This window comes from Saccoglossus kowalevskii, chromosome 17, assembly GCF_978046115.1.
Source record: "Saccoglossus kowalevskii chromosome 17, keSacKowa6.1, whole genome shotgun sequence".
Classification (NCBI taxonomy): Eukaryota; Metazoa; Hemichordata; class Enteropneusta; family Harrimaniidae; genus Saccoglossus; species Saccoglossus kowalevskii.
Genome location: NC_140657.1, coordinates 19,382,033 through 19,408,465, shown reverse-complemented (window position 1 = coordinate 19,408,465; position 26,433 = coordinate 19,382,033). Strand labels below are relative to the sequence as shown.

At 35.3% G+C, this 26,433-nt stretch overlaps 1 protein-coding gene and 1 long non-coding RNA gene across 6 annotated transcripts in view; both read left to right on the top strand.

Moving 5' to 3' along the window:
• LOC100366422 (TNF receptor-associated factor 2-like) overlaps positions 1 to 16,940 on the top strand; it is a 57,705-nt gene extending 40,765 nt beyond the window's left edge. For all 5 annotated transcript variants that reach the window (XM_085491820.1, XM_085491821.1, XM_085491822.1 and 2 more), the window contains 5 exons: positions 633 to 797; positions 6,303 to 6,380; positions 8,781 to 8,867; positions 10,833 to 11,621; positions 13,014 to 16,940. In XM_085491820.1, the coding sequence (XP_085347946.1) occupies positions 633 to 797; positions 6,303 to 6,380; positions 8,781 to 8,867; positions 10,833 to 11,621; positions 13,014 to 13,238 (1,344 nt within the window). In that variant the 3' untranslated portion in view covers positions 13,239 to 16,940. The remainder of the gene's footprint in view (positions 1 to 632; positions 798 to 6,302; positions 6,381 to 8,780; positions 8,868 to 10,832; positions 11,622 to 13,013) is intronic.
• Positions 16,941 to 17,706: 766 nt separating this feature from the next.
• On the top strand, positions 17,707 to 18,584 carry LOC144363075 (uncharacterized). The gene is made up of 2 exons (XR_013422672.2): positions 17,707 to 17,916; positions 18,411 to 18,584. It is a non-coding gene; the product is annotated as an uncharacterized LOC144363075 (long non-coding RNA).
• Positions 18,585 to 26,433: the final 7,849 nt, after the last annotated feature.

The following is a 26,433-nucleotide window of genomic DNA, read 5'->3' as shown; positions in this document are numbered from 1 at the left end:
TTGAATTTTCGTGCAGCATTTGTTTAGGTTGTTTTCATTGATATCGTCTATTAAACATTGAAACACATTCATGGTAGATGTTTCGTTTGGGATGTTACTGGACTTTAATCAGTTTTCAATTTTATACAACAAAATCATGATTTCATTGGCGTACTTGTAGTAGTTTTTAGGGTATTTAGTGCATGGTACTTGCATGGCTTCCCCTTTCTGTCTGACGTTTAGTTTCACTTCAGGAAAAATCCGAAAGCCGTACATGTAACTGTTGCAAGAAGGGGGTGTGACAATCAATCAGAATCAATTTTTATTCAAAGCTGATTTTTTTTTTTTTTTTTTTTACAAATGTCCATTCGAGGGCAATTTTAACAGAAACCAAAAACATAAAGATGTAAGTGGGCATTTCACAGGCACATTAAATTCTAATTCTCCAGCTAATTTACCATTTAGTTCACTTTACCATACACTCAATCACAACATTTGACTGTGTATGTACTGGTCAGGGTATAGTAGCTTACAGATTTGCAAATCTCAACATGCTGTGTATGCATGCATATGAATTTGCAAAGTGGGAAATGCAAATTTCAATTATACCTTTTCACTCCTTCAGTAATATATTGATATTTTTTTTTGCTTAGGTGCATTATGAAATGTGTGACTGGCAGTTAATTCAGTGTATGAAAAAGGGATGCGATAAAATGGTTGTCAGGAGTAATTTAGCCAGCCATCTTGAAAATGAGTGCATGATGCGTATTGTACTCTGCCAATACTGCAAGGAAGAAATGATTTTCAAGGATCTTGAGGTACTCATACTTTTGCTGTAATTTAAGATTTCACATAAAATTTAATGTTTTGTATGTAATGCGTTTTTACGGTTTTTCGTGGCACAGAAAATAAAATAGTGTAAGTATTTGAACGCTTTTTGCAGTATACCATATTTGCTAGTACAAGGAACAATTAAATCTTGTTTAAACTCAATATAGTTGGATAACTATTAACCCCAAAGTATTAACATTTTTATCACCATACTTTCACACACAAAAAAATGTCCATATTTTTTCAAAATTTATTATGAAGATGAATAGCCCAATGGTTATGAATAAACACAAAAAAAAATATATAGATAAAATGTTGCTAAAAAATTTGGTGGGAAAATTAACTATGGCATTCTAACAGCTTTAATGGGGAATATTGTTATATTTTACTGAAGTGTCAAGCCATAAATTAATAAAACTGGCAACACTTAAATAAATTCAATGGTTTCGTTTCATTAACATTTCCGCGTATTTCCCCTATAGCATTGTCGTAAATTTTAGGTTTCTGTAGATTAAATCATGCCCACAAAGAAGCTTTATATGCCGCGTATATGTTTCACTTCTTTAAATTCAAAGCTGTGCAATGAAGCCGGAAAACCTGTAACTTTAAACTGTGGCCACTACGGGGCACACACTTCCTGTTTCTAGTTGCACTGCATGCTGGTACAATTCTTGAAACCAAAATACCGGTAGTAGTGCTATATACATGTATGTGTAGTTTGTGGTGTCCACATGTACAGTACCAGCATCTTGTTGACAAAAATTAATTAGGCCAAATAAAAGAAACTGTGATCATTTGTAGTGAAACTAGGATTATGTGTAGATTACCAGGAACAAATATTCTATAATAAATTTTCCTACCTACCCCAGTATCTTTTTAGTCTGTAACATGAGCAGTTGTTTTGTATGGCCTCACAAAATTCAATTTTATAAAAAATCCCAACCTATTTGTGTTCCCTATTTTTAACAGAAACACATTAAATATTTCGTTCGGCCTATTAAACTGATGTGACATGTATGATGTGACTATGAATAGACTACTGTCGTGGTTTAAAAGGGCACTTCCAGTTAAGCCTAATCTCACAACAAATTTACTTTCTGGATTAAAATTACAATGGATAACAAAAGATAGATTAACTTTGTAAATAACATAAACAATAGTGTCCCATGATTCTTGGGTGCAATCCCTGGGATTGGAAGGTTTCCCTTTAAATTATTTTGTTCAAAATACTTCATCAGAATGTATTTATAGTTGTAAAAGATGACGCACAGTTCTGGACTAGAAGTCAGCTTAAATTAATTCTATTTAGAATACAAATCAAAGGCCTCAGTTGTACTGAATAGTAATGTTGCTTTTTAAAAAGAAAATATGGTGTATATGTATATTAATATGTCGGTGTTTGAAATTTCTTAAAATTGTATACCAGACACTAGGGTGGGTAAATTTCAAATTTCATCAGCTCTACAAAAATTAATCAGCCCTGCATTAAAGATTATATACCCCCGGTACTTCGAAATTTGAATTTAAGTCAGATATACAATGACAAATTTTAGTTGTCTACTTGGCATGTACAATTTTTATTTTAACAGCCGTCTGGTCAAACGAGCGAGCAGTAATTTCAAACACAGCACATGCTGCTCTGCTGCTTTTTGTTTTATTTGTTTGCTCACTCATTCATTCATTCATTCCACTTCCCTATTAAACCCCTATCCTTGTCACCTGTGTGCTCATTCAGCTAGCAAGTAGTGGTCGTATACACTCGTATATTTTTGACATTTGTTAATATTTAATGTAAAAAAACGACAGTCACTATTAATCATTATGTCAGTAGTTCTGCACTATAAATATGTTTGTTTTTTTTCATCAGAAACGGCAAAAATGACATGTATCTTTTAATATATTTTGTAATACTTTTCATAAGACATTAAAGTAGTTTGCTACAATTAAAAAAACATACTCAGAGATCTTTGTTGAAAGTTGGTTTACTGTAAAGTTCAAAATTTAGAAATTAAAATGTATGGTTCTCCTTGAACTGATTTCCCAACAAAACGACCTTGAATTTTTTTTGGAAATGCTTGATTTGAATAGTTTACAATTGGTGTTCATGGCAGAAACATTCCATCATTCCTCAAAATTTTATTCAATGACTTAAATAATATGTACCTAGTGTTACAAGGGTTAACATGTTTTCCTATAGAATGGCAGCTTTTTAGATTTTGTTGCATAATTATTTTTTCTTGAAAAGACATCAGAGATTTTTTTAAACAAGGGAACAGGAGCACAGCGCCCTCATGCCAGTTAAAAGCACTTTCCGCCATGATGTATTCTTGCATGATTTGACCTACAACAACGTCCTTTGACCTAATAGGTCAAGTCTGTTATCAACAAATCAGAATTCTGTGTTGTATCGACGCAATTCTTCGGAAATTCCAGAAGACTTTCTGGTAACGCAATGCGGAAGTGAATTAACGATGTATGATCTGTTGGAATTGATTTTGGTTATTAAATGGCATGGTTTTTTAAAAAAACTGGCAACTACATGTTTAGCAATTTTTGATAGGTAAACTGAATATGGCATAAAATATTTACCGTATTTGACCTTTATTAACAGGTCATTCTCGAAGCATAGTTTATGCACAGTTACTGCTATGCATTCACAACATATTCACGAAGGTCGATATCCACGCTGTATCATATAAAAACGATTACCAGTATTCGTTAAGCAATGATCAAAGACCAAGTTTTAAATTAGTGGCATTTTGAAGGGGTGGGTGCTTTGCCGAAAGTGACCCTGAATATAAAAATTTAGCTAAAGTAGGGGTGGGCGCTTGATTGGGCATGGGTGTTAATGTGGTCAAGTACGGTATGTGTAAAAAAAATAAAAAAATACCTCATTTATATGTGTTAAAGGTCTGTCCTATTTGTTGATATGTTCAAATCAAAATGTTATCGATGTCCACAGAGAGTAAACAGGGTAGTGTCTGTCTGTCTATACTTCTCATAAAAACAGATCAACAGCTGATTGGACCACTACAGGAGGCAGGTTGTCTTTAAATTTACATACATTACCATATTTAAAATGTGTGTCACTAACTCTGTATAGCTGATTATGTCATTACTATGATGGGTATCAATTAAAAAAAAAATAATGGACTTTAACGAGTAATTTTCAGTATTGTTGTTTGATACTGTATTTTGTTAGATAGATTATTGGACTATGAGGTTATTACAAAGATACCTCAAAGTATGCACGAAGACAGTACAGCTGGAGTATCAGCCAATGCGCAGTGGAGTTCGATGACATGGCGTACTGTCTGAGTGCGTACTTTGAGGTATTCTCGTAATAACCTTATTATCATACATCTTTTCCTTCAAAGGATACATCATGAGATGCCGAACTCCATAAAGTTTAGAACAGAATCAGAAATTCTTTGTGTAGAGTCCGGTCAAACCCTGGTGGCAGCCATGTTTGTTTTTATTATTAGAGGATGCTTATGCACGTAATTATTCCATATTTGGAATTTGCATTTCCTTATATGGGAGGATAAAAATACCCCATAAAATACCGCAAAATTATGACACGCTGTAACTTATGGCGTTTACAGTGACAGATAATAATATTCTTTATCATGACATCAAAATGCCACTCATGTAGAACATTCCCCAGTTTTTGTTTGATAAAACAATGAAATTATCCACTGTGCATGTGGACTGCTTGTTTTTGCACGTACAATAACAATCACTGCATATATGTATTAGTGGTTTTAATTTTTCATCTAATGAATACTGCTGTGTGTCCTGAACACGCAAAATTTTTAGTTTACGATGAATCATAATCCGAACAACAATATTAAAAAAATATTTAACAACTTGGCTTTTAGCATAAAAAATGCAAATTTTTACATTTTTGTTTTTGGCAAATACTTGTATGAATCCGATCCAAAAAATGAATCCAAACTCAATATTAATCTGAATCTGGGGCCAACTTCAGCTTCAAATGATTAATAATCGAACTGCAGCATTACCACGAAATCGGACGATGGTAATTCAGTTGATGAGCATGACCATAATATTAATATGACCATTATATATTGGGCGTTTCTGGAGATATGAAAATTAGAAAAACAAATAAAATTAAGAGTTCAAAATGCAGACCATTTTATTTGGTACCAGAATCGCAATTAATTGACAAGAAAGTTAGCATATTTATTGACCCCCTCAAATCCTGCAGTGAAGGGACAGGTGCTATTGTAGTAATGACATATTCACTATATACAGTACAGGTATTAATGGGTCTTGGTGTACCGGTAATTGATAAGGTGATTTAAAATACTGCATGTAAACTATTATTATTGAGAAAATTGCATGATCTGACCCACATGTATTCATCCTACAGATCTAGTATAACTTCCCCCTCCTCCTCCCCCTCCCCCTCCCTCCTAGACTGACCCTGTCATGGCAATTTTATTGTTTTATATGATAAGATATGATTATCTATGATATTAGATCAGTCGTGATAATTTCACATCTGACTACTATAAAAAAAAAAAGATTATAAAATTGCCATGCATGGGCCAGTCTACCATGAATCTCATATGCTATTCCTCATGTTTGGATACATACATATTTAGATGTGCTCATTTCATGAAAATATCTTTAATTCTGATGAATATTTTTGCTCTTTTTGGTAAAAAGTGATATTTCCAACTTCTGATTGCTTTGATATTATACATATTAGGTGGACCTCTCTCAGACATGTTCATTTCATGATGATATCTTTTAAATTAGTTCTATAATTAAAAACCAAAGTTCAATTGCTTTGATATTGACATATAGGTACCTTGTTTACTAGGCCTTGCCAACTGCTTTCCAAAACTGACAAGTCAATTTCTAAAAGTGCTAGCGTTAAATTCTATATTATGTAAATCAATATGATAGTGAGTGCAGTTTCTACGGATATGCTACTTTTTGGATAAATGTAGACATGTAGGTGTGAGTAGACCCCCGCCGACTGAATGGCATCACACCTCACTAACGCCTGACAGAATAGTGTATATCTTATCAGCAAGGTCAATACTGCTAAATTAGCACCTTCTTGCAATGAATATTCATTTTGGTGGTCATGGTAACACCATCAATCAAAGCCGTGTTTGCATTGTTTTCAACAAGATGATAAACATTGGGCGAAAATTTGCCATTGCCTTATGAATGGTTACTCTTTGATCACTGTCACTATCTGATGTTCCTGCAATTTGATTGGTACCGATAAAAAATTTTTGGGGAAGTGAAAAATTACATCGTTCTGTCAGGCGTGTGTTGGGTTTGGAGCACCGCTGAGGGCGCAACTCACACGACCTTGTCAGGCTATGTCCATAACTGACCATTGAAACGCCTACCATGGTGATTATAGTGTTCTGTTGTAGAGAAATATTGTAAAGTGACCATACAAATATCATGGTTTGTTTATTATAAATCGTCTGGTTTTATTACAGGAACATCACCTCAATGAGTGTCTGCGTTATCCTGTTAAATGTCAGTACTGTGGACGAGCAAATCTTTCGAGAGAGACGGTAAGAAATTTTACAACTTGTGCAAAATATACCATATTTGATCTATTAGTAGCGTGTACACTTACATGTTGTAAATCCGTAAATGAAATTCAATCTGTAATCAAATTAAATATTTTAATTAATTAGTATATACACAATCAATGCAATTTTTGGTTCATCTGCTCTTGTATTAGAGATGCACTTTTCCAATGGAACAAATCTAGTACAGATACAATACAAGTAAATTTGGTTTGATTTGTAACTACCGGTATGTAACTTTAACATTTAGGCTAATACAGTAACTATTCCAATTTAAGTATCAATTTAATTAAGGCATCATACATGAATGAAAGACCTTGATTTGATTCTAAAATAGGTGTCATCGATTAAGAATTGATAATAATTGAAAAGTCCAGTGATTTTAATGTAATGTGTGTTAGCTTAAATTTTCAAATTACAAACACGAACACATTGCTTTATTAATAGTAGTAATTGATCGCAGTAGTGTAATCAGATGCTTCTTAGAAGTTCTTGAATAGGTGTCAATGACTATGAAGAAAATTATGCAGTAAATTGTACTCTATTTTAGGCTTCAAATAAGATTAAAATGTCCCAAATGTGATGTCTATATTAGAATATTTACGATACATCAAGCCTTATTAATACATTATGCTGACATGCATTAATTATCCAGCGTTCTTACACATTATATCCATGGTTTGCATTCATAGAGTTAACTGAGAAGTATACTGTAAAAGGGGTAATTATTCACTGGGTTTTAATTTAGCTTATTTCGCTGACTGGAAAATGCGCTAAATTAAAACCCAGTGAATATGTAAAATTTAGCATAGAACACATTATCTAAATGACGAAACCGTGAATTTAAAACCCACTGAATATGCCTGAAATGGTAAATCAGTGAAATTTAAACCCAGTGAAAATTAGTCATTTTACAGTATTTAGTCGACAGTTTATTGAGTTCCAATTCCCTAAAAATGTGTATAGTCATACAAATAAACTTGATCTTAATCCCTGCTGGGCGATAATCATCCATTAAGCAAGCTTTTTGAAGTTTATTCTGCTTAACAATAAATGAACTTCTGAAAGCTGGAGCAAGAGAATTTTTTGGTGTGTATGTTAGTTTTACAGAATAATAGCCCGGTCTCGCTCGTATTGAACTTGATCCGGATCCAGATGGATTTAACTGAAACATTTGTGGTTAGAGTCGGAGCCCAGTCGGCACAATGCTCAGTTATTGTGCATATGCTGACTGGTGTCATTCGTCATGACACAAACATAAAAGATTACACCTCTATCTTGATGCAGAGCAGTTGCCCACTGTGAACACAGCTACTATATCTAATATAAGGAAAATCAGATTGAAAGTTGTTGTTAGTGGCTGCGTTTAATTGTTCAATTGATTAGTGTAATTTCTGTCAAAGAATTAAGCGATAATTGTCACATGACCATTAAATCTGTACTAATAACTTACTTAATAGTTTCTATAATTCCACTGCCTTTCAATACTTTGCTGTAGAGGGCTCCCTACCTCAACCTTTTTACCACTAGACTTTCTCATCCAAATTATTCTGGACTTTTTTCTTATTTTCTTCAATATTTCTGGAAATGAACCCTAATTTTAGAGTCAACAGAAAAACTATAATATGTAGCTTAAATCCATTTTCTTTTCTCCATGAATCTTCGCAATAATTTGACGTTGAAAATAAAGTTTTTTAATAGTCATTGACTTATGTACTGTCTGACAGTTTCCAATTTAAGTCTCATTTCTACAAATTAAATTCCTTTAGACCAATATTTGTGAATCTGTTTCAAATCTAGACAGCGACCTCCCATATTGATGTCATCTATTGATCTTCCAAATTCTTTGATTTTCTGTTCATTTTTATTTTTAATTGTATTTTCTGTGTGTGGTTTTTTTTGCTTTGTTATATCATAGACTATGGTTATATTACTTGTTTTTTGTGTATTGTCTCATTATCAATCATTCTAATGTTATGTCATTAAATAAATTATATAAAATAAAGTACGTCAAAATTGACGAAAATAAAATTTAATTAACCTTTTGACCACCAGTTCCCTTTTTTCATCACAAATTCACAAAATATTTGCGTTTATAGTCTTCATTTTTCTTCAGAAGATTGCGAAAAATAACCAATTTTTTTGGAGTAAATACTGAAAATTTTGTCTGTTGGTTCCAAAATTAGGATTCATTTCCAGAAATATTGAAGAATATAAGAAAAAAGTGCAGAATAATTTGGGTGGTAAAAAGATTAAATGAAAGTTAAAAATAAGACTTTTTGATTTTGATTATTGCAAAAAAACACATTATGTAATAGTTCTTGCAGTTTGATGACAACTTTTATGTATGTGTTTATTATTTTCATAAATTCTGTTGTGAAGTTGAGAGAACATCAAGACCCAACAAATGGAGACTGTGAAAAGAAACTCCTACCATGCAGTTACAAGGTCATTGGATGTAATGCACAGGTAATGTATTTAAACTTTTCAGGCATGTATGTACAGTTTTTTTCGTAATTATAAATTACAGAGATAATTTCATAGTTAAAAGTCCACTCAAACATTTTGTTCTGCCATTTGAGGGTGCTGCAAACATGTTATTAGTACGATTCAAACTGTTCAGATTTTGTGTATAGTAAAATCAATACAATGGCTACATTGATGTGTGCAAATTAACTGAATTGCAACGTTGTCGCTTAAAAACTCGTTCATTTGACACATTTTGCACAAAACTGTCCGAAATGTATATATCTTTTGTGAAATATTAATTGTATTGAAAAAATATTAAGCAAATATGACACGACTTTCCATGACCTGTTGACCATTCTGATATAACGGTTGATAAACTTCCTATCGCAAGCAATGCCTGTTTATCAATTGTCAGTATTTTTGTCAGTCCAGACTTCGTCAGAAAAACTCGATCATACCTTGCATAACTTTCTTTTTTATTTATTTATTTTTTCGAAGTCAATATTCTACTTTACTAAGAGCATTTTACTATCGCAATGCCAAGGGAAAAAAAAGTGAAGATGTTGATGAAATAATATACCACAAAGTATGCACAAAGTGCATGTATCAACCAGCACACATTTGAAGTCGATTCAATTCCATAATGCTTTGTGTTCATTCTCATGATAACCTAATAATAAAGGGACGATTTGATAAGTCATTATGTACTGTGTAAGGTATAAAATTGTTTAAACCACATTCGTGAAATTGGATTGACCAATCACAGCTCATATATCCATTGTAGATTCTGTGATGTAGCTAGTCATGTTGGGCTACGCAATTTTATGATGTGACATAGAAATAACAAAATGATGTAATGTAAAAAAATTAATTATTCACTGTGTTTTAATTATGCTTTATTTCGCTGACTGGGAAATGTGCTAAATTAAAACCCAGTGAATATGTAAAATTTAGCATGGAACACATTATCTAAATGATAAAACCATGAATTTAAAACCCACTGAATATGCCTGAAATGCTAAAACCCAGTGAAAATTAATCATTTTACAGTATGTCACTTTTGGAACAGTTTACGAAGCAGTGCAGTACATCCCACTTTTAATACACGTATGTAAAAGAACACTGTAAATATGATTATTATATTAAAGTTCTTCCAATCTACGACAAACCGATATCACAAAAGGTTCAAACTGACACAATTTGTTCCAGGGTGCACATCAAACCATAAACATAATATACGCGAAATACTGTAGAATACTGTGGAATACTTTATTTTCGCTGGAATTTATTTTCACTGAAAAGGCTTTTTGGGCGTTTTGCTTGGAATTTATTTTCACTGATTTTTTGATGAGATTAATGTAAAATATAGGAAAAAATGTATATTTACCGGATTTTATTTTCACGGAATCAACCCTTCAGCGAAAATAGCGAAAATAAATTCCAAGCGAAAATAAAGTATTCTACAGTACTTTATTTTCGCTGGGAATTAATTTTCGCTGAAATTCAGTGAAAATAAAATCCAGCGAATATACTTTTTTTACTATATTTTACATTCAACTTGTCAAAAATCAGTGAAAATAAATATCATACAAAACACCCAAAATGTGTATTCAGCAAAAATTTATTTCAGCTAAAATAAAGTATTTTACAGTAAGTGAGTTGCTAATTTTATTGTATCACCTGTTTCTCTGGCATACCTTGGCAGATTTTAATCAAACTTTTTATGAACATGATGTGTGCTGATGCACATCAGTATGTTTTGTGAATTTGATTCAAAATGGCCAACTGGCAGCCATGTTGGTTTTATTTTTATAAGTCCTTAAACAATTTGTAGATCTTGTTCAAAGTTGGTACAAATATAAAATGTACATTAATTTTTATAACATTTCTTAAAAATTCTCTCCGGTGTGTCTGCCAGGTCTGGTTTAATTATATTTTGTGTTGTTGTTTTTTCTCGTTTTTAAGATGCAAGCTGGAGATTTGATTTCTCATTTGGAAACTGGAATTTTAGATCATCAAGAATATCTGCTACAGGCTTATCTTAAGATTCATGGCTTTGTTGAAGATAGCAAGAAAGATAAAAAAGCCATGCAGCAACTGTTTGCAAAGTTTGAAGCACAAGAAAAGGAACTTGACAAGATCAGCAAGAGGTGCATGAAGCTGGAAAAAGACATAGCAAATATGTTGAAACATGGAGATCAAGGTGGTGCAACTCACGATAAATCGGTTGATGCCAAGAGAGAAAAGCAACAGAGACTAATTGAAGAGCTAAAAAATAAGGTAACCGTACTTGATACTAAATTTGCAACGTATGAAGGGATTATTGCCGTACTCAACGGTCAGATTGAGAGAGATGCTAATGTTGTGCAGGCCATGGAGAGAGAACGGAAACAAGACCGAGATCTGGTGGAGTCCTTAGAGAGGAAAATTAAATCTCAAGACCGTATCATTGCACTGAAAGATGTCGCCTTAGCTGAGCAAGATCTAAGAATTCAGTCTCTGGAGTTGGCATCTTACGATGGTGTGCTGGTTTGGAAAATCACCGACTTCAATCGAAAAAGAAATGATGCCTTATCTGGCCGTACTACATCCATTTACTCACCGTGCTTCTTCACCAGTTGCCATGGTTACAAGATGTGTGCCCGAGTATATCTGAATGGAGATGGAATGGGCAAGGGCAACCATGTCTCCCTGTTCTTTGTCATCATGAGGGGTTCATTTGATGGGTTGCTGAGATGGCCATTCAGACAAAAGGTTACTAAAAAATTTAATTAAACTTGTATTTTCTTTTATTACTTGATCACCCAGACAATTTTCAAATTTGAACAGTTTACCTCTAATAAAGAGACACTGTCTGCATGACTTATTGCACATACATATTCTCAATCGTGCTTAAATTTGATTGTTTTTTTATCTACAAGTGGTGCATGTGGTAGCAAGTGAAGGTAATTTAGCTTGATAGATTTTTTTCAACTTTTGCTCAATCCCAGGAGATTCTCAGATTATGTCCAATTTTTGTATTTTATAGGTACATGTGAATACATTTTAGCAGCACTTTATTTGCGATGCGGTTGCCATATAGAAAAAAAATATCTCTTTTTAGCTCATTTGGAGCGAAAATAAAATCCAGCTAATAATTAGGCTCTATTTACCGGGTAGTTGAAAGATGCCATTGTGAAATACCTAGATATATGCTGCCCTCTGGTGTCCAAAATATATCATTCTATTGTTTTTCTACAATTTTTTTTTTTAATTTGGGCTCAGCCTTTCTTATCTCTAATTTCTACATTTTTCCTACCCACCTATTGCTCACCAGTAAAAACAAATTTTAAGTGGAAATCAAATTTATCAACGTAGTTTATTAAATAAATGCTTTATAGTGCAGTCAATAATGAAAATTGTCTGGGAAAACGTCATGTTCACCATCACGATATATCAGAGAATGCAATCTTGTGCGAACAAAAGTTTTTCTGATGAGAATGTTAGAGGGCGATATTTGCATTATAACGTAGGCATTCATTGTTGATGTTTAGATTTGAGACATTTATATTTTGTTTGATCTTGAAAATTGGGTCGGATTTTGGAGTTTGTACATGTTTAGTAGAAAGTATCAATGTTATAGGTATGTATTACTATAGCAACTGTTTAAATTAGATAAAATTGAAACCAATAAATTGTAAAAGGGAGTAGTTGATATCTAGTTAAAAAATTGCATTTCTCTTGAAAAAGAGTTTAAAGAAAAATTCAAATCTCAGTGTCAGTTTCTAAATCTTTTTCTTATCTGATTTTAGGCCAGAAAATTCTTGTTTCAGTTCTCTTGCCTGCCTGCCCCAAAATTGTGCACCTGGGACATTTTTTCTCTAAAAATATGAAATACAAGTGTCAGTTTCTGGTTATTGCCAAATTTTAGCTCAATCCACAGTGAAAATACCTTTCGTTTTACTCAAAATCCTCTATTCCATGCAGTATAAAAAAATTTGCCTCATTTTCAAACCCAAATGATAAGAAAAACAGGTTAATTTTTCAGCTCAGTTGGGTCACATAGTGGAGACTTGACCTAGACAAGTTATGCTCATTATCCAAAAGATCAAACTAACCATCTGTCCTTTTCAGTTTATCACTGCATTTTATTTTGTCTTCTTTCAGGTGACTTTCATGCTCCTTGATCAGAATAACAGAGAGCATGTGATCGATGCTTTCCGCCCTGATCCAACTTCAAACAGCTTCAAGAAGCCTACTGGTGATATGAACATCGCTAGCGGATGTCCTCTGTTCATGCCGCTTGGTCAGTTGGAAAGTAGTCGACATGCCTATGTTAAAGATGATTGCCTGTTTATCAAAGTTATCGTGGACACTACAGATATTTCCTGAATTGGCGTACGTTCGATTCGATCACGATTATACCGCAGCCATAGTATGGATGTATTTATGCATGCATCCTATGTGTCAATCATGTTCTGCTCTGGTATAGAAAGAAATCGTTCACTGTTGGTGATTCATATTCATACTAGTGTAAGAATTGATCGCTTCGATGGAAAACATGACAAACTATACACTTCTGGTGACGACAGTGGCCCCAAAGATTTAAAAAAACACTTTGTGTCGACAAACATTTGTATGTTGTGCACGAGTTTCATTCGATATAGAAATTTAGAATTAGTAGAACTGAATAACCTAGTATATATAATCACTATCAGCGCTCGCGTATGTAATTTTTTTATGCCATCATGCAACCTGAATGTTCAGAAATTGAATGAAGTCATTGCTCTGTTCACTCACCTAAAATATAGCTATCGCAACAATTCTCAGAAGCAGTCTTGGTATTTTATTTACACGCAACATTTTTGCCTTGCTTTTAATGCTTGTACACTGCAGAATGGCTTTAAGTAAGTATTTAATATTGTTTTGCATTTTAATTATTACTGGGATACTTAAAGTCGCTTCTCGCAGTAATCATTTTTTGACATTTACTTTCATAATTGTTTTATAGATGTCTATTCATTTCATTAACTCATCAATCACCCTGCAATGTATCATGAATGCATACTTGTTTGCTGTCCTATCCTAACCCTAACTCTATGGCTGTCATGTGTAAATAAAATACCTCATACCTGAGATGCAACATAGCATGTGGGATATTTGTATTTTAGATGACATAATTATATGTTTATTTTTTTTTGTAGAATTTAGCTTTTAGCTAAGACCTGCCATACCTGCAAACTAGACATTAGTTTTACCGGGTAAAAAGACTAGACTAGACGTAGAATAAAATACATGTAGAATAGAATAGAATAGAATAGAATAGAATAGAATAGAATAGAATAGAATAGAATAGAATAGAATAGAATAGAATAGAATAGAATAGAATAGAATAGAATAGAATAGAATAGAATAGAATAGAATAGAATAGAACAGAACAGAACAGAATAGTGTTTTCTGTTTAACTAATATAAAAATTGTTTCTTTAAAATTATTGTTTTGTTAGCACGTTTCTGACCAACCATATCGAAAATATAGATGATTGTTTGTAATTACAATTCTGAAAGAATCAAGACAATATTCTTGGTTAAGATATATGGGATTAATTACCATCTCGTAATCTATATTGTCATTATAGATTGCAAGTCTATTGTTGATATAACAAGCTGGTATAACAAATTTGGAATCATAGTATGTTTGCATTAGAGTGAAACATTAAAAGTTCTTTGAACATTAAAAAATGTTTAAATTAATTTAATTAAAAAAAACATTAAAAGGATCAGGATGAAGGAATGTGATACTTTTAGATGTGAAACCTGTTTAGCGTGTGCATAGATACTGGAACAATTAATGGTGAGGACAATGACAGTCATGTGGCCTTGCTAAGTGGCGATACATGGACCAATCACAAACCATCAAATATGAACTTCATGACTCATACTGTGATGTTCAGAAAATGGAAATGATTCGCACAATTGTCAATAGTGATGTTTTTTTTCACAGAATTATACCTCTATGTTTTGCTATTCTACATGTACCAGAACAACCAGGTGAACCTGAGGCAACCAATGAAGCATGGGATCGCGAGTAGGGAATATTGTTTTTATCTTAGCAATGTGTTGTGACAAACCAAAAAATAAAAATTCAAAAACAAAAAAATTGTCGCTACGGTATTTAAATTTTAGCTCAAGTGTCCTAAGTTTGGACAGTCGGGATGGTGCTGGGATTATTTCCATTGCTGTTTGCCTCGGTTTTTTGGTACGTTGATTAGATTAGAAATAGCTGTACTCGAACATTGTTCTGTTTTGTTCAACCTGATGCAGATGTAGAACTCACGCAGATTTGTTTCATTTTGTGTCAATAACTTCAAATTTTAATGAATTTTTTTTTTCCATTTTTCATTAAAATAAGGAAGCCAGATTGCATTGGTACATAGGTATGTTTGCTGCACACCTCTGTCACAATTGTTAATTTTTTACTCCCCTGTACGAAGCACAAAATGGGAGTCTTTGCAGTTAGTGCGTCTGCATGTGTGTGTGTGTGTGTGTGTGTGTGTGTGTGTGTGTATATGTGTTTGTTCCACTGCTATCTCAAGAATCATATATCACTTTGTGATGAAACTTACCGTAGTACATAGATGCTCTGGGCCAATGCGCAGATTTGATTAGGTTTTGGTAAAAAGCCATACATATTAATTACCTAATTTATGGTACTTAGGTGGTCTTTTACATTGCGCAGACCTTATTAGTTTTACACTCAAATCTGTTCATATTAATTATCTGATTTGCATAATTAATTTCTATCAATATCTCAAGTAATTTTGAATTAATTTTTAATGTGCATCCAATACTCTCAGCACAGAGTTTTTTCTAAGCTTTCTTTGATTATCTTGTATATTTTATTTTGTCGTTTTATATTTGCATACAATTGAGCTGTGGATTGACAGACCACTAGTCTGTTTTCAAGTAATAGTACTGCATGATGTACTGCACTGTATTTGCTTTATTAGAAGCGCATCTCAAATAGAAGTGAACACAAGACCAAATTTCTGTTTCTTGTACATACTGGAAAATTAAAATATTTTTCCGTTTGACTTGAGAAACACGTCTGTAATTACCATAAGCACTTGCACTACTAATACAGCAAAAACAGAATTGTATTTTGTAGGTGTTTCTAAGTAGTAACATTTTTCCATGAAAAATATTAGTGTAGTCTTTATCTTCTGATGTTAGATTTTTTAAAATATGTTTGATCATATGTTCTAACCATTTGAGCTCCAAAGTAAACTTTGGCACCAGCCACAAAATAGTTCCATTTATAGTTGGTTCATTTCCACATAAAAATTTTTGATCAAAAACTAAAAGCAAATTACAGGAAATATATAAGTTGTTCTGAAGAAAAAACAACAAAAAACCATTTTTGGAAATATTAATTATAGTGGAAACATCATGTGATACATTATAATTTTTATTCATCATATGTTTCAATAATGTCACAACAAAAATGGTTCTTTTCCGCATAAAAACAAAATTTTCGATCAAAAACTAAAAGCGATGTCACATTTTGTCTGTTTGGTCCAAAATTACTGAGAAATTCAGTGAAAATTAAAAAAAATGAGAACAAATTTACCCAGATTTAAATTTGCCACTCAAAGGGAGAAATAGAGAAAAACTTTGATAGAGGAAACTACAGAGCTATATGAATATATGTACATCATAGATTTATATGATAATTTTTTGACTCAAAGTGGAAACCATATTTTATGTAAGAATCTAAATGATAATCTTCCATAAATATTTTTAGGAGATTTCTGATTTCTGGATCACCAGTTGATACATAGAATCTCTGTAAAATACTCACAACAAGTCATTTGAAATACTTGAAATATGGTTTAAAGAAACTACTTTGAACATTTGTTATTGTCATGCCGTTTTGTTTTGAAATTCATTATTTTATTACAATATAATTTATTACACTAGATTATTGTATTTCTTTTTATTGTGAAAAATACTAACTTGAACTTGAATCAGAACATGTTGTATATAAATAAACTGATCACTGCCATATTTAGAATTATTATTTTTTAATATCATACTTTGGTGTTGATTTTTTATAGTCTTTAATATATTTCAAAGGTCAATGTGCAACGATCAAAATACAATCACAACTATTGTTTTGTGTTCTCCAATTACTGCCATCATTATCCATTCCTAATTATGAACCTGGGCATGAAAGATAGTGTCAATGACTTATTGTACACTATCTACCTGTATGCAAATATAGTAAACCGATTTAGTCAGCACACATTTTAATTACCAAGACATCATTTCATAATACATTTAAAACCATGCCTTGCAACATTTAGTTATATTTCTTGCAATTAGAAAGACTATAAAAATTGTAACACACACACACACATGATAACTGTATTCTGTGACAGCTACCAGAACAATTTCACATTTCTGAGCTACAATCTCCTCCCATGTTTGATAATTAGAACTCTCCCAGTTTTTCTTAAAACCAACACTGTCGCCAAACCCCAGAACCAATCTCTACCATTAATTTCATACTGGAATGCATAATTGATATACAGTGGCCCCTCGCTAAGTCGCGCCTCGGTAAGTCGCGATTCGGCTAAGTCGCGGGTACTTGGATGGCTCCCAAAATTTCTATTGTGTTTTGACAGCAATTTTGAAGTACAAAGACTAATGTTTCGTGGCATAGTGTTTTTAACAATCTGATTAAAATCTGATGTAGTGTACGGGCTTTAATTATTTTGGCTATAAACTTATTTTAATTTTATTTTTTATTACTTTTGTTATTAATGCCCTTTTATTTTATTATTTTACTTTGATTTTGATTTTGTGATTTTTTTAATTCCGCCCTACCTACATCTGAACCGATGCCTATGTAACGAGATTTCAACGAGACCCACTATCGACGATTTTAGTCAACGAATCACAGACCTCCTTTTATAGCGCACATGATGACGTCACCGGGCAGAGTCTGATGGCAAACACACTCAAATAAAATGGCGGATTATACCGACCGAAAAAAACACGGCTTTTCGGTAAGTTTATCATTGTCAAATGCAACGAAAGTCATTTTTATGTTAATATTGTGGCTCGAATGGTTCGACTTTAGATCGTTATTTTGCATAGTTATTCTGGGAGTGACGATTTTGTTTCCACCGGTTCGACCGAACACCAGTGTCTTTTTCCAGTCGCCAGCCCTGGAGACGGGTGATGTTTTGTTGACGATCGGGCCAAAATCGTCTACGGTATTGAAGCCGTAGCTGTAAATATTCATCAAATTGTATCAACATTTTGTACATTATACAATAACACTTTATTAAAGTAAATGAGCTGATTTGGACTGGAATAAAATATTTTTTATTTGGAACACATCGCAATTGATCAGGAAATATTGTTTTGCTCCAATTTTCTGCGTCGATGCCGTGGGCCGGTGACCGCTATACAATTTAAAATCAGTTTGCATTGTTTACTATAGCTGTTTACAGTGTTCTAATCATTACGATTTACTTTTTTTTTGCTTCCATTCTAGATAATTATGCTCAGTGATGTAAAATTGAAGCGATGACTGAATGAACGAACCTTGGCTGGCGAAGATGTATCTGGAAGTGTACACATTTGTTGGAAGTGAAAAAAATATTCAATGAAATGACAAAAATTGTAAAATGCTGTGGAATTTCTTTTGCAAATAAAAATATACTAGCAATTTTCTATTAATGGTTTATTCAAGTGGGCAAAATATAAATGTACAGAAGAATTGCCCGTATACACTGAAAAGTAAGCAACCGACAGCCTGTATAAAAGGGGGACTGTGATTGGCTGTTACTTACGCGAGATTTGAACGGGACTTACATAGGCGTCGGATCAGATGTAGGTAGGGCGGAATTAAAAAAAATCAAAATCAAAGTAAAATAAAAGGGCATTAATAACAAAAGTAATACAAAATAAAATTAAAACAAGTTTATAGCCAAAATAATTAAAGCCCGTACACTACATCAGATTTTAATCAGATTGTGTTTTTAACTAACCGTTAAAGAGACAACTTAACACCCACTGTCCGTCAATTGCTGAGACGCAATGAGCAACAGTGGCCTTACTCAAGGTGTCAACAGGGGTGTCGAGTAGTGACCGTACGTACTTCTTGGCCGGTCCCATTTTGGTATACCTCTACAAAAACTCGCTACAATGAGTTGAATTCATAGAATTCTGATCTCTATTTCTCAATTGAGCAGCATGTCAAAGCGAAAGCTATACAGCCTGTTCGTACGCCATAAACTCACGGCGATCGACCGTGTCAAACCAAGTTAAGGGTTGCACGTGGTTGAGCCCACATTTGTGGGTGGGTAAAAAATGAAAAGTAAATTTGTTTTCAAAGTTGACCAAGAGGCGGGACTGAACAGAAAAACAAGCGAAAGTGTCCGACAATGATGACACCGATAAAGCTGTTTACGTTTCTTTAAGAACGGTCTGCCGGAAATCCACTATCTGGTCCCATCACCCAATTCAAAGCATACAACTCAGATATGACGACTTTGAATTTAAGGCCAGTTCAGGGTGGTTCTTCCGATGGCAAAGAAGACACGCTATCGACACACGCAGTCTCAATCCAAGGCGAAGCTCGATCTGGGAACATTGACGCTGTCGGAACGCTTCCCGAAAAACTGAGAGAAATTATCTATGAATGTGGTTATTTTGACGAACATGTTTATAATTGCGATGAAACTGGTTTATTTTGGAAGCTGTTACCGTCGAAGTCGCAAGCAACAGCAAGCGGCCCACATAATAATATCAGACACAAACAAAATAATCAACGCAATGTTTACAGCAAACATAATCATGATTTTATTCGAATACTGCCTGACACACGTGATGATACATCAATTAACTAAACCGAGGGTTTATATGTGCTTTTTATATGTTTTTCAATGCGCGACCTCCCTCTTTCACGACGTCCCTCGGTAAGTCGCGGCCCTCGATAAGTCGCGGTTTTTGCTTGGATCCCAACACCCGCGACTTAGCGAGGGGTGTATATCTGCTATATACCAAATTGCAGACTAATAGGTCAAATGGTTCCGAAAGAAAATTTAAAAACATTTAACTATGTGCTATACTTTTTATTTGTGATATTGATAGAACATATATTGGTGATGCTGTGACATAACTAATGCTGGTGATTTTAGAAACTATCTTAACAACAATAATCAAATTAATTTTTTCTTTTTTTGTCCTGTCTGCGAGGCTGACGTTTTAACTGAAATTATTAAATTGGAGCCAAATAAATCTGCAAGTCAGAATAAAATCCACCCCAAAACAATTATCTATTCAGCCAATATTATTGCTTGCCCCCTTTGCCCACATTATAAATTGTTCACCTGAGCCAAGGTGTTTTCCCTGACCAACTGAAAATTTCTAAAATAATTCCTATTTTCAAAAATGGTTCCCCAACTGAGGCCAGTAATTATCGACCAATTTCAATCCTTCCAGTTCAAGGTGTTTAAATCTGTTTAAACAATTCATTAACTTCCTTGATAAATATGACATACTTTCAGACAAACAGTTTGATTTCCGGAGAAAACATAGCACCAAACTCGCCATAGCTGACCTGGTAAGCATCGCTGATAACATGGACAAGGGTTACATCACTTTCGGAATTTTCATTGATCTTAAAGGAAACATCAACACAAACAACATAATGACTCCTTAGGAAAAAGCTCCACAATTGTAGGAGAATGCAATTTACAGTTTTTTAATATCACTTTTCATTCTCTAGATATTCAACTTTTCATCGGTATTATGTAGTCATTCTCAAGCAAAGGATTATGGGTAAAGTATGACATAGAATCTGTTGTCAGAAATTGAGAAAAATGTTTCATCTATAACATGAGAAATACTGATGGGAATTAGTTCAAATTGATGTTGGGCATATTACTCGTGTATATAATTATAGTAATGGAAATTAGAATATTACAAATACACATTGAGTGAAGATATTGTTAAAAATAAAAATCAATATTTTAGTCGTGAAATATAGAATGACACTTTTTTCCCCTTTTTGTGATCAACACGTAATATATCACCTATATTACCTACTCACATTGGTAAATTGTATACATTATAGGGAAATTTGAGCATTTGGTGGAAAAACCTAAAAATAAATATTTTCAGTTCTGTTTCCATGACAACTATTTTATAAGTATGGATGGCACCAGTACATGTATGCTACCAAGTTCTAAACTTTCAGCCAATTTGAAGTTCAACTTTTGAAGTTATAGATGAAATCATTTTCTCAATTTCTGACAACAGATTCCATGATGTCATACTTTACCCATAATCCTTTGCTTGAAAATCAAGATGGCTGACTACATAATACTGATGAAAAGTTAAATATCTAGAGAATGGAAAGTGATATAAAAAAACTGTAAATTTCATTCTCCTACATTTGTGGAGCTTTTTCTTTGGGGTCATTATGTTGTTTGGGTTGATGTTTCCTTTAAAAAAGCTTTAGATACTATTAATCACAAAATCCTTCTCAATAAACTTGCTAATTGTGGTATTAGGGGTCTCTCGCTACAGTGGTTCAAAAATTACTTTTCAGAGCGCCAGCAATGTGTCCAAATTAATAATTCCCTCTCCTCCTACAATAATATCAAATGCGGTGTTCGATTCTTGGCCCTATTTTATTCTTAATCTATATTAACGATATTGTCAAAAGAATGTGAATTTCCCCAAAAAAGTTTAAATATTCAAGGAAAATGGTGACAATGGTCAAACACATTGTTATGCTAATTTGATTTCCGGCATGTTAGTTGAAAAAGAAATGAAATTTATTTTGAATTTTCCCAGCGATAGCTACGTGAATTAGAACAAAAACGTCATCGGCAAGATTCAGAATATGACAGTGACAGCTACCAAAACCAAATTGAACATGTGAAGCATAAACGACTGTTTCGAGTTTAAGCATAAAATAGGGGACTATACCATTGTTTGCTTGAGGGGAATAGAAATCAGTTGATTTGAGGGTGTCACATAAAGCGAGGGAACAAATCGTTATTATGCTATGAAAAAGTGAAGACCTTGAACTTACTTTTTGGACTTTAGTACTACGTCATTTTTGTTTGATTACCTAACGTTTTTAGGTTCATGTGCTGCAAGTTACGGAGCGCATACCAAAGCAGCCATCCCTCAATAAATAAAGAAATTTGATATTATGTTAGCACACATGAAAGAGCCATTGGGTATTCTTCATATACACATATCACTGTATTCGGATTGCTAGAGTAAGATCACAAGGTGCCAAGGAATTACAATCAACTGTACGCAGTCTCTATGATGACCAGCATCGTTTGGTATCGAGTGTAAGGGACTGAACAGAAAGTACAGGAGGGGTAGGTTGGTGGTGTTTTTTTTTGGGGGGGGGGGCACTGATTTTTACTGGAATAAAAAACACAGATTTATTGTAGTATAATATTATGATATATGTGTTTACATACCATGCATGTTTGTTTACAAGTATTCCAGCAGCTTGTAATTTATATGCAAATGTAACATTTACACTACATTACTCAATTCCCTGATTATTGAAATGTAATCTTTAAAATGTAATTATCCAGTGAAAGAGGCCGCCAGTACTAGTCAATAATATTTGATCTAGCAGTGGTGTGGCTAGCACCTTACTACTATAAATGTACAACCACAGTGGTGTGGAGGGACTGTGGTACAACCATATATTGTGGTTCTCCTTTCTCACTACACTGCAATGTTTGGTTACAAGGCAGACTTTCTTCCCCACCCACCCTTCCCTTCACAGTATATTTGGCATTCTTTGTTATGATTTTTATCTTTTTAGCGTAGGTTTTATAGTATGATTGTAGAATTTTCTTCACATGGATGTATTTAGCCCAAGCTAGGGGAAACTTTTGTTGGTATGGTGGCTGTGCTGGCATTCAGCCACAAGACACCTATCGGTATTTAACAAGTCATTGTGAATGCATAGTCCCCGTTGGAATTAGGGGAAATGTTATATTCATGCCAAAAATAAAATTGCGGACCAAACAAATAGTTTGTAATTTAGAGTGAATAAATGGCTAGTCTAGTATCAACAGAAATTAGATGTATTAAATGACACTTCCTAAATCGATCGTTATATATGGTCAGAAATTAAACAGGATATGCTATTCGTGCATTTTTGTCTGGGCTCGTGAACAGAGATATAGTAGTATGGTCAAAAAGCAAGATTACAGGCAGTCAACCGATTGTGAAACTAATTGTCATTAACATGCATAATTTTAAGAGAAAAATAACATGTCAACAATATATTTTGAAAAAACAAGAATTTTAACAAAAAATGACAAATCCTGTCGAAGAAACCACATTTTTAAAAAAAACAAGATGGATGCCAGTCGGCCATCTTTGGTCTGATTATGGAACAAAGTCCTATATTTAGGATGTATGTGCCACATGAATGAAAATGCGGAGTGGGTGTGGCGGTGCAGGGAGGTCGGGAGAGGCGATGTGCACCATGGAGATACAAAGAGTGGGTGTGGCAGTGCAGGGAGGTCGGGAGAGGCGGTGTGCACCACGGAGATATAGGTAGTGGGTGTGGCGGTGCAGGGAGGTCGGGAGAGGCGGTGTGCACCACGGAGATATAGGTAGTGGGTGTGGCGGTGCAGGGAGGTCGGGAGAGGCAGTGTGTACCACAGAGATACAGGGAGTGGGTGTGGCGGTGCAGAGAGATCGGGAGAGGCGGTGTACACCACGGAGATACAGGAAGTGGGTGTGGCAGTGAAGGGAGGTCGGGAGAGGCGGTGTACACCACAGAGATACAGAAAGTTGGAGTGGCGGTGCAGGGAGGTCGGGAGAGGCGGTGTGCACCACAGAGATATAGATAGTGGGTGTGGCGGTGCAGGGAGGTCGGGAGAGGCGGTGTGCACCACGGAGATATAGGTAGTGGATGTGGCGGTGCAGGGAGGTAGGGAGAGGCAGTGTGTACCACAGAGATACAGGGAGTGGGTGTGGCGGTGCAGAGAGGTCGGGAGAGGCGGTGAAGGGAGGTCGGGAGAGGCGGTGTACACCACAGAGATACAGGAAGTGGGTGTGGCAGTGAAGGGAGGTCGGGAGAGGCAGTGTACACCACAGAGATACAGAAAGTTGGAGTGGCGGTGCAGGGAGGTCGGGAGAGGCGGTGTGCACCACGGAGATATAGGTAGTGGGTGTGGCGGTGCAGGGAGGTCGGGAGAGGCGGTGTGCACCACGAAGATATAGGTAGTGGGTGTGGCGGTGCAGGGAGGTCGGGAGAGGCAGTGTGTACCACAGAGATACAGGGAGTGGGTGTGGCGGTGCAGAGAGATCGGGAGAGGCGGTGAAGGGAGGTCGGGAGAGGCGGTGTACACCACGGAGATACAGGAAGTGGGTGTGGCAGTGAAGGGAGGTCGGGAGAGGCGGTGTACACCACAGAGATACAGAAAGTTGGAGTGGCGGTGCAGGGAGGTCGGGAGAGGCGGTGTGCACCACAGAGATATAGGTAGTGGGTGTGGCGGTGCAGGGAGGTCGGGAGAGGCGGTGTGCACCACGGAGATATAGGTAGTGGGTGTGGCGGTGCAGGGAGGTCGGGAGAGGCAGTGTGTACCACAGAGATACAGGGAGTGGGTGTGGCGGTGCAGAGAGGTCGGGAGAGGCGGTGAAGGGAGGTCGGGAGAGGCGGTGTACACCACAGAGATACAGGAAGTGGGTGTGGCAGTGAAGGGAGGTCGGGAGAGGCAGAGTACACCACAGAGATACAGAAAGTGGGTGTGGCAGTGAAGGGAGGTCGGGAGAGGCGGTGTGCACCACGGAGATATAGGTAGTGGGTGTGGCGGTGCAGGGAGGTCGGGAGAGGCGGTGTGCACCACGGAGATATAGGTAGTGGGTGTGGCGGTGCAGGGAGGTCGGGAGAGGCAGTGTGTACCACAGAGATACAGGGAGTGGGTGAGGCGGTGCAGAGAGGTCGGGAGAGGCGGTGAAGGGAGGTCGGGAGAGGCGGTGTACACCACGGAGATACAGAAAGTGGGTGTGGCGGTGCAGGGAGGTCGGGAGAGGCAGTGTGCACCACGGTCTAAAAGCCTTGGTGGTATAGTTGTATGGTCAAAAAGCAAGATGGCCACCAGTCAGCTATCTTTAATCGGATTGTGAAACAAAATTCCGTGGACATGTAATCTAAAACGTACAATGCATGTACAAAATGTTAACAAAAACTGACAAAGCATGCATAAAATACCACGTCCATGGCATAATCAACGCCCATCTCAGTGATCGAGATTTGAATCATATTTGGAACAAATAAAAAATGTGCAACACAGAGTCAGCTTCACTTAGTTTCGCATTTCTTCTCATTTATTGCCAGTAAATAGTCAGTTGGTTCAAGCTCGCACTAAATTTGAAGCTGAATTTATTTATTTATTTATTTATTTATTATGGCAACATTTGCAAGTTATCAACTCTTGGGAAATTTAAGTGCTTGCTAGGTACATTGTCAATTGCCTGGAATTATCTGGAATACGATGTCGGTCAGTGGCTTTTGAGATTTTAGTGATGCTGATGAGTTACGGACATTGAGTTACAAAAATGACCACGACCATACTTCAGAAACCACACCCACTTTTCCCAGGCTCAAATTGTAACTCAGAACTTCGAGTTACGGGCAACATACATTTTGGTGGCGGTGGTGATTGTTGTTGTTGAACGTCCAAAAATATTAACGCGGACTTCAATTAACAGTTAACAGAACTTGATGGTTTTGTTTAAAGCCGGGGAGTCGTCACCTGCTCATGCGTCAGACGGCCATAGCGTGTCATTGTTTACAAGCAAGCGTCTATCCACGAGCCTTTGTGTTTTAGCGTGTGCTGTTATCATCGCTTGGGACTCAATTTCCGCGCGTGCGCTGTTATCATCGCTTGGGACTCAATTCCCGTGCGTGCGCTGTTATCATCGCTTGGGACTCAATTCCCGCGCGTGCGCAGGTGACAACCCTCCCGCTTTAACTTTCAAGTTTAGTAACTCGATAATTAACTGTTAACCGAACTTCGAGTTACGGGCAATATGTGGACGTTCAACAAAAACAAAAATGTATATTGCCTGTAACTTGAAGTTTTGTTACAATTTGAGCGTAGTTTCGTAAAAGTTGGCGTTTTTTTTCATAATATGGATGTGGTTATTTTTGCAACTTAATGTTTTCGTAACTCGAACCATCCATCATCTCATGATTTCAAGAGTTGGATCATGAATATTCATACTTTATACAAATCTTGGGGAGAGTGTCTACCAGCTGCACTGCACGTTTTACATTTTACGTTTTTACAGGAAATAAAATAAAAATTCAATTTACAGTAAAAAATAGGTTTTTACACTTTACAGATAAAATTACATTTTACATTTTTATAATATAATTTGATATTTTGTGTTTAAGAATCAAAAATAAAAATGACGTCAGAATTTATTTAAATTACATTATTACGAAAATAAAAACAATTTATTACTAAAATATTCCTTGCCGACCTTTAGTATACAAATTGTTTGAGAAC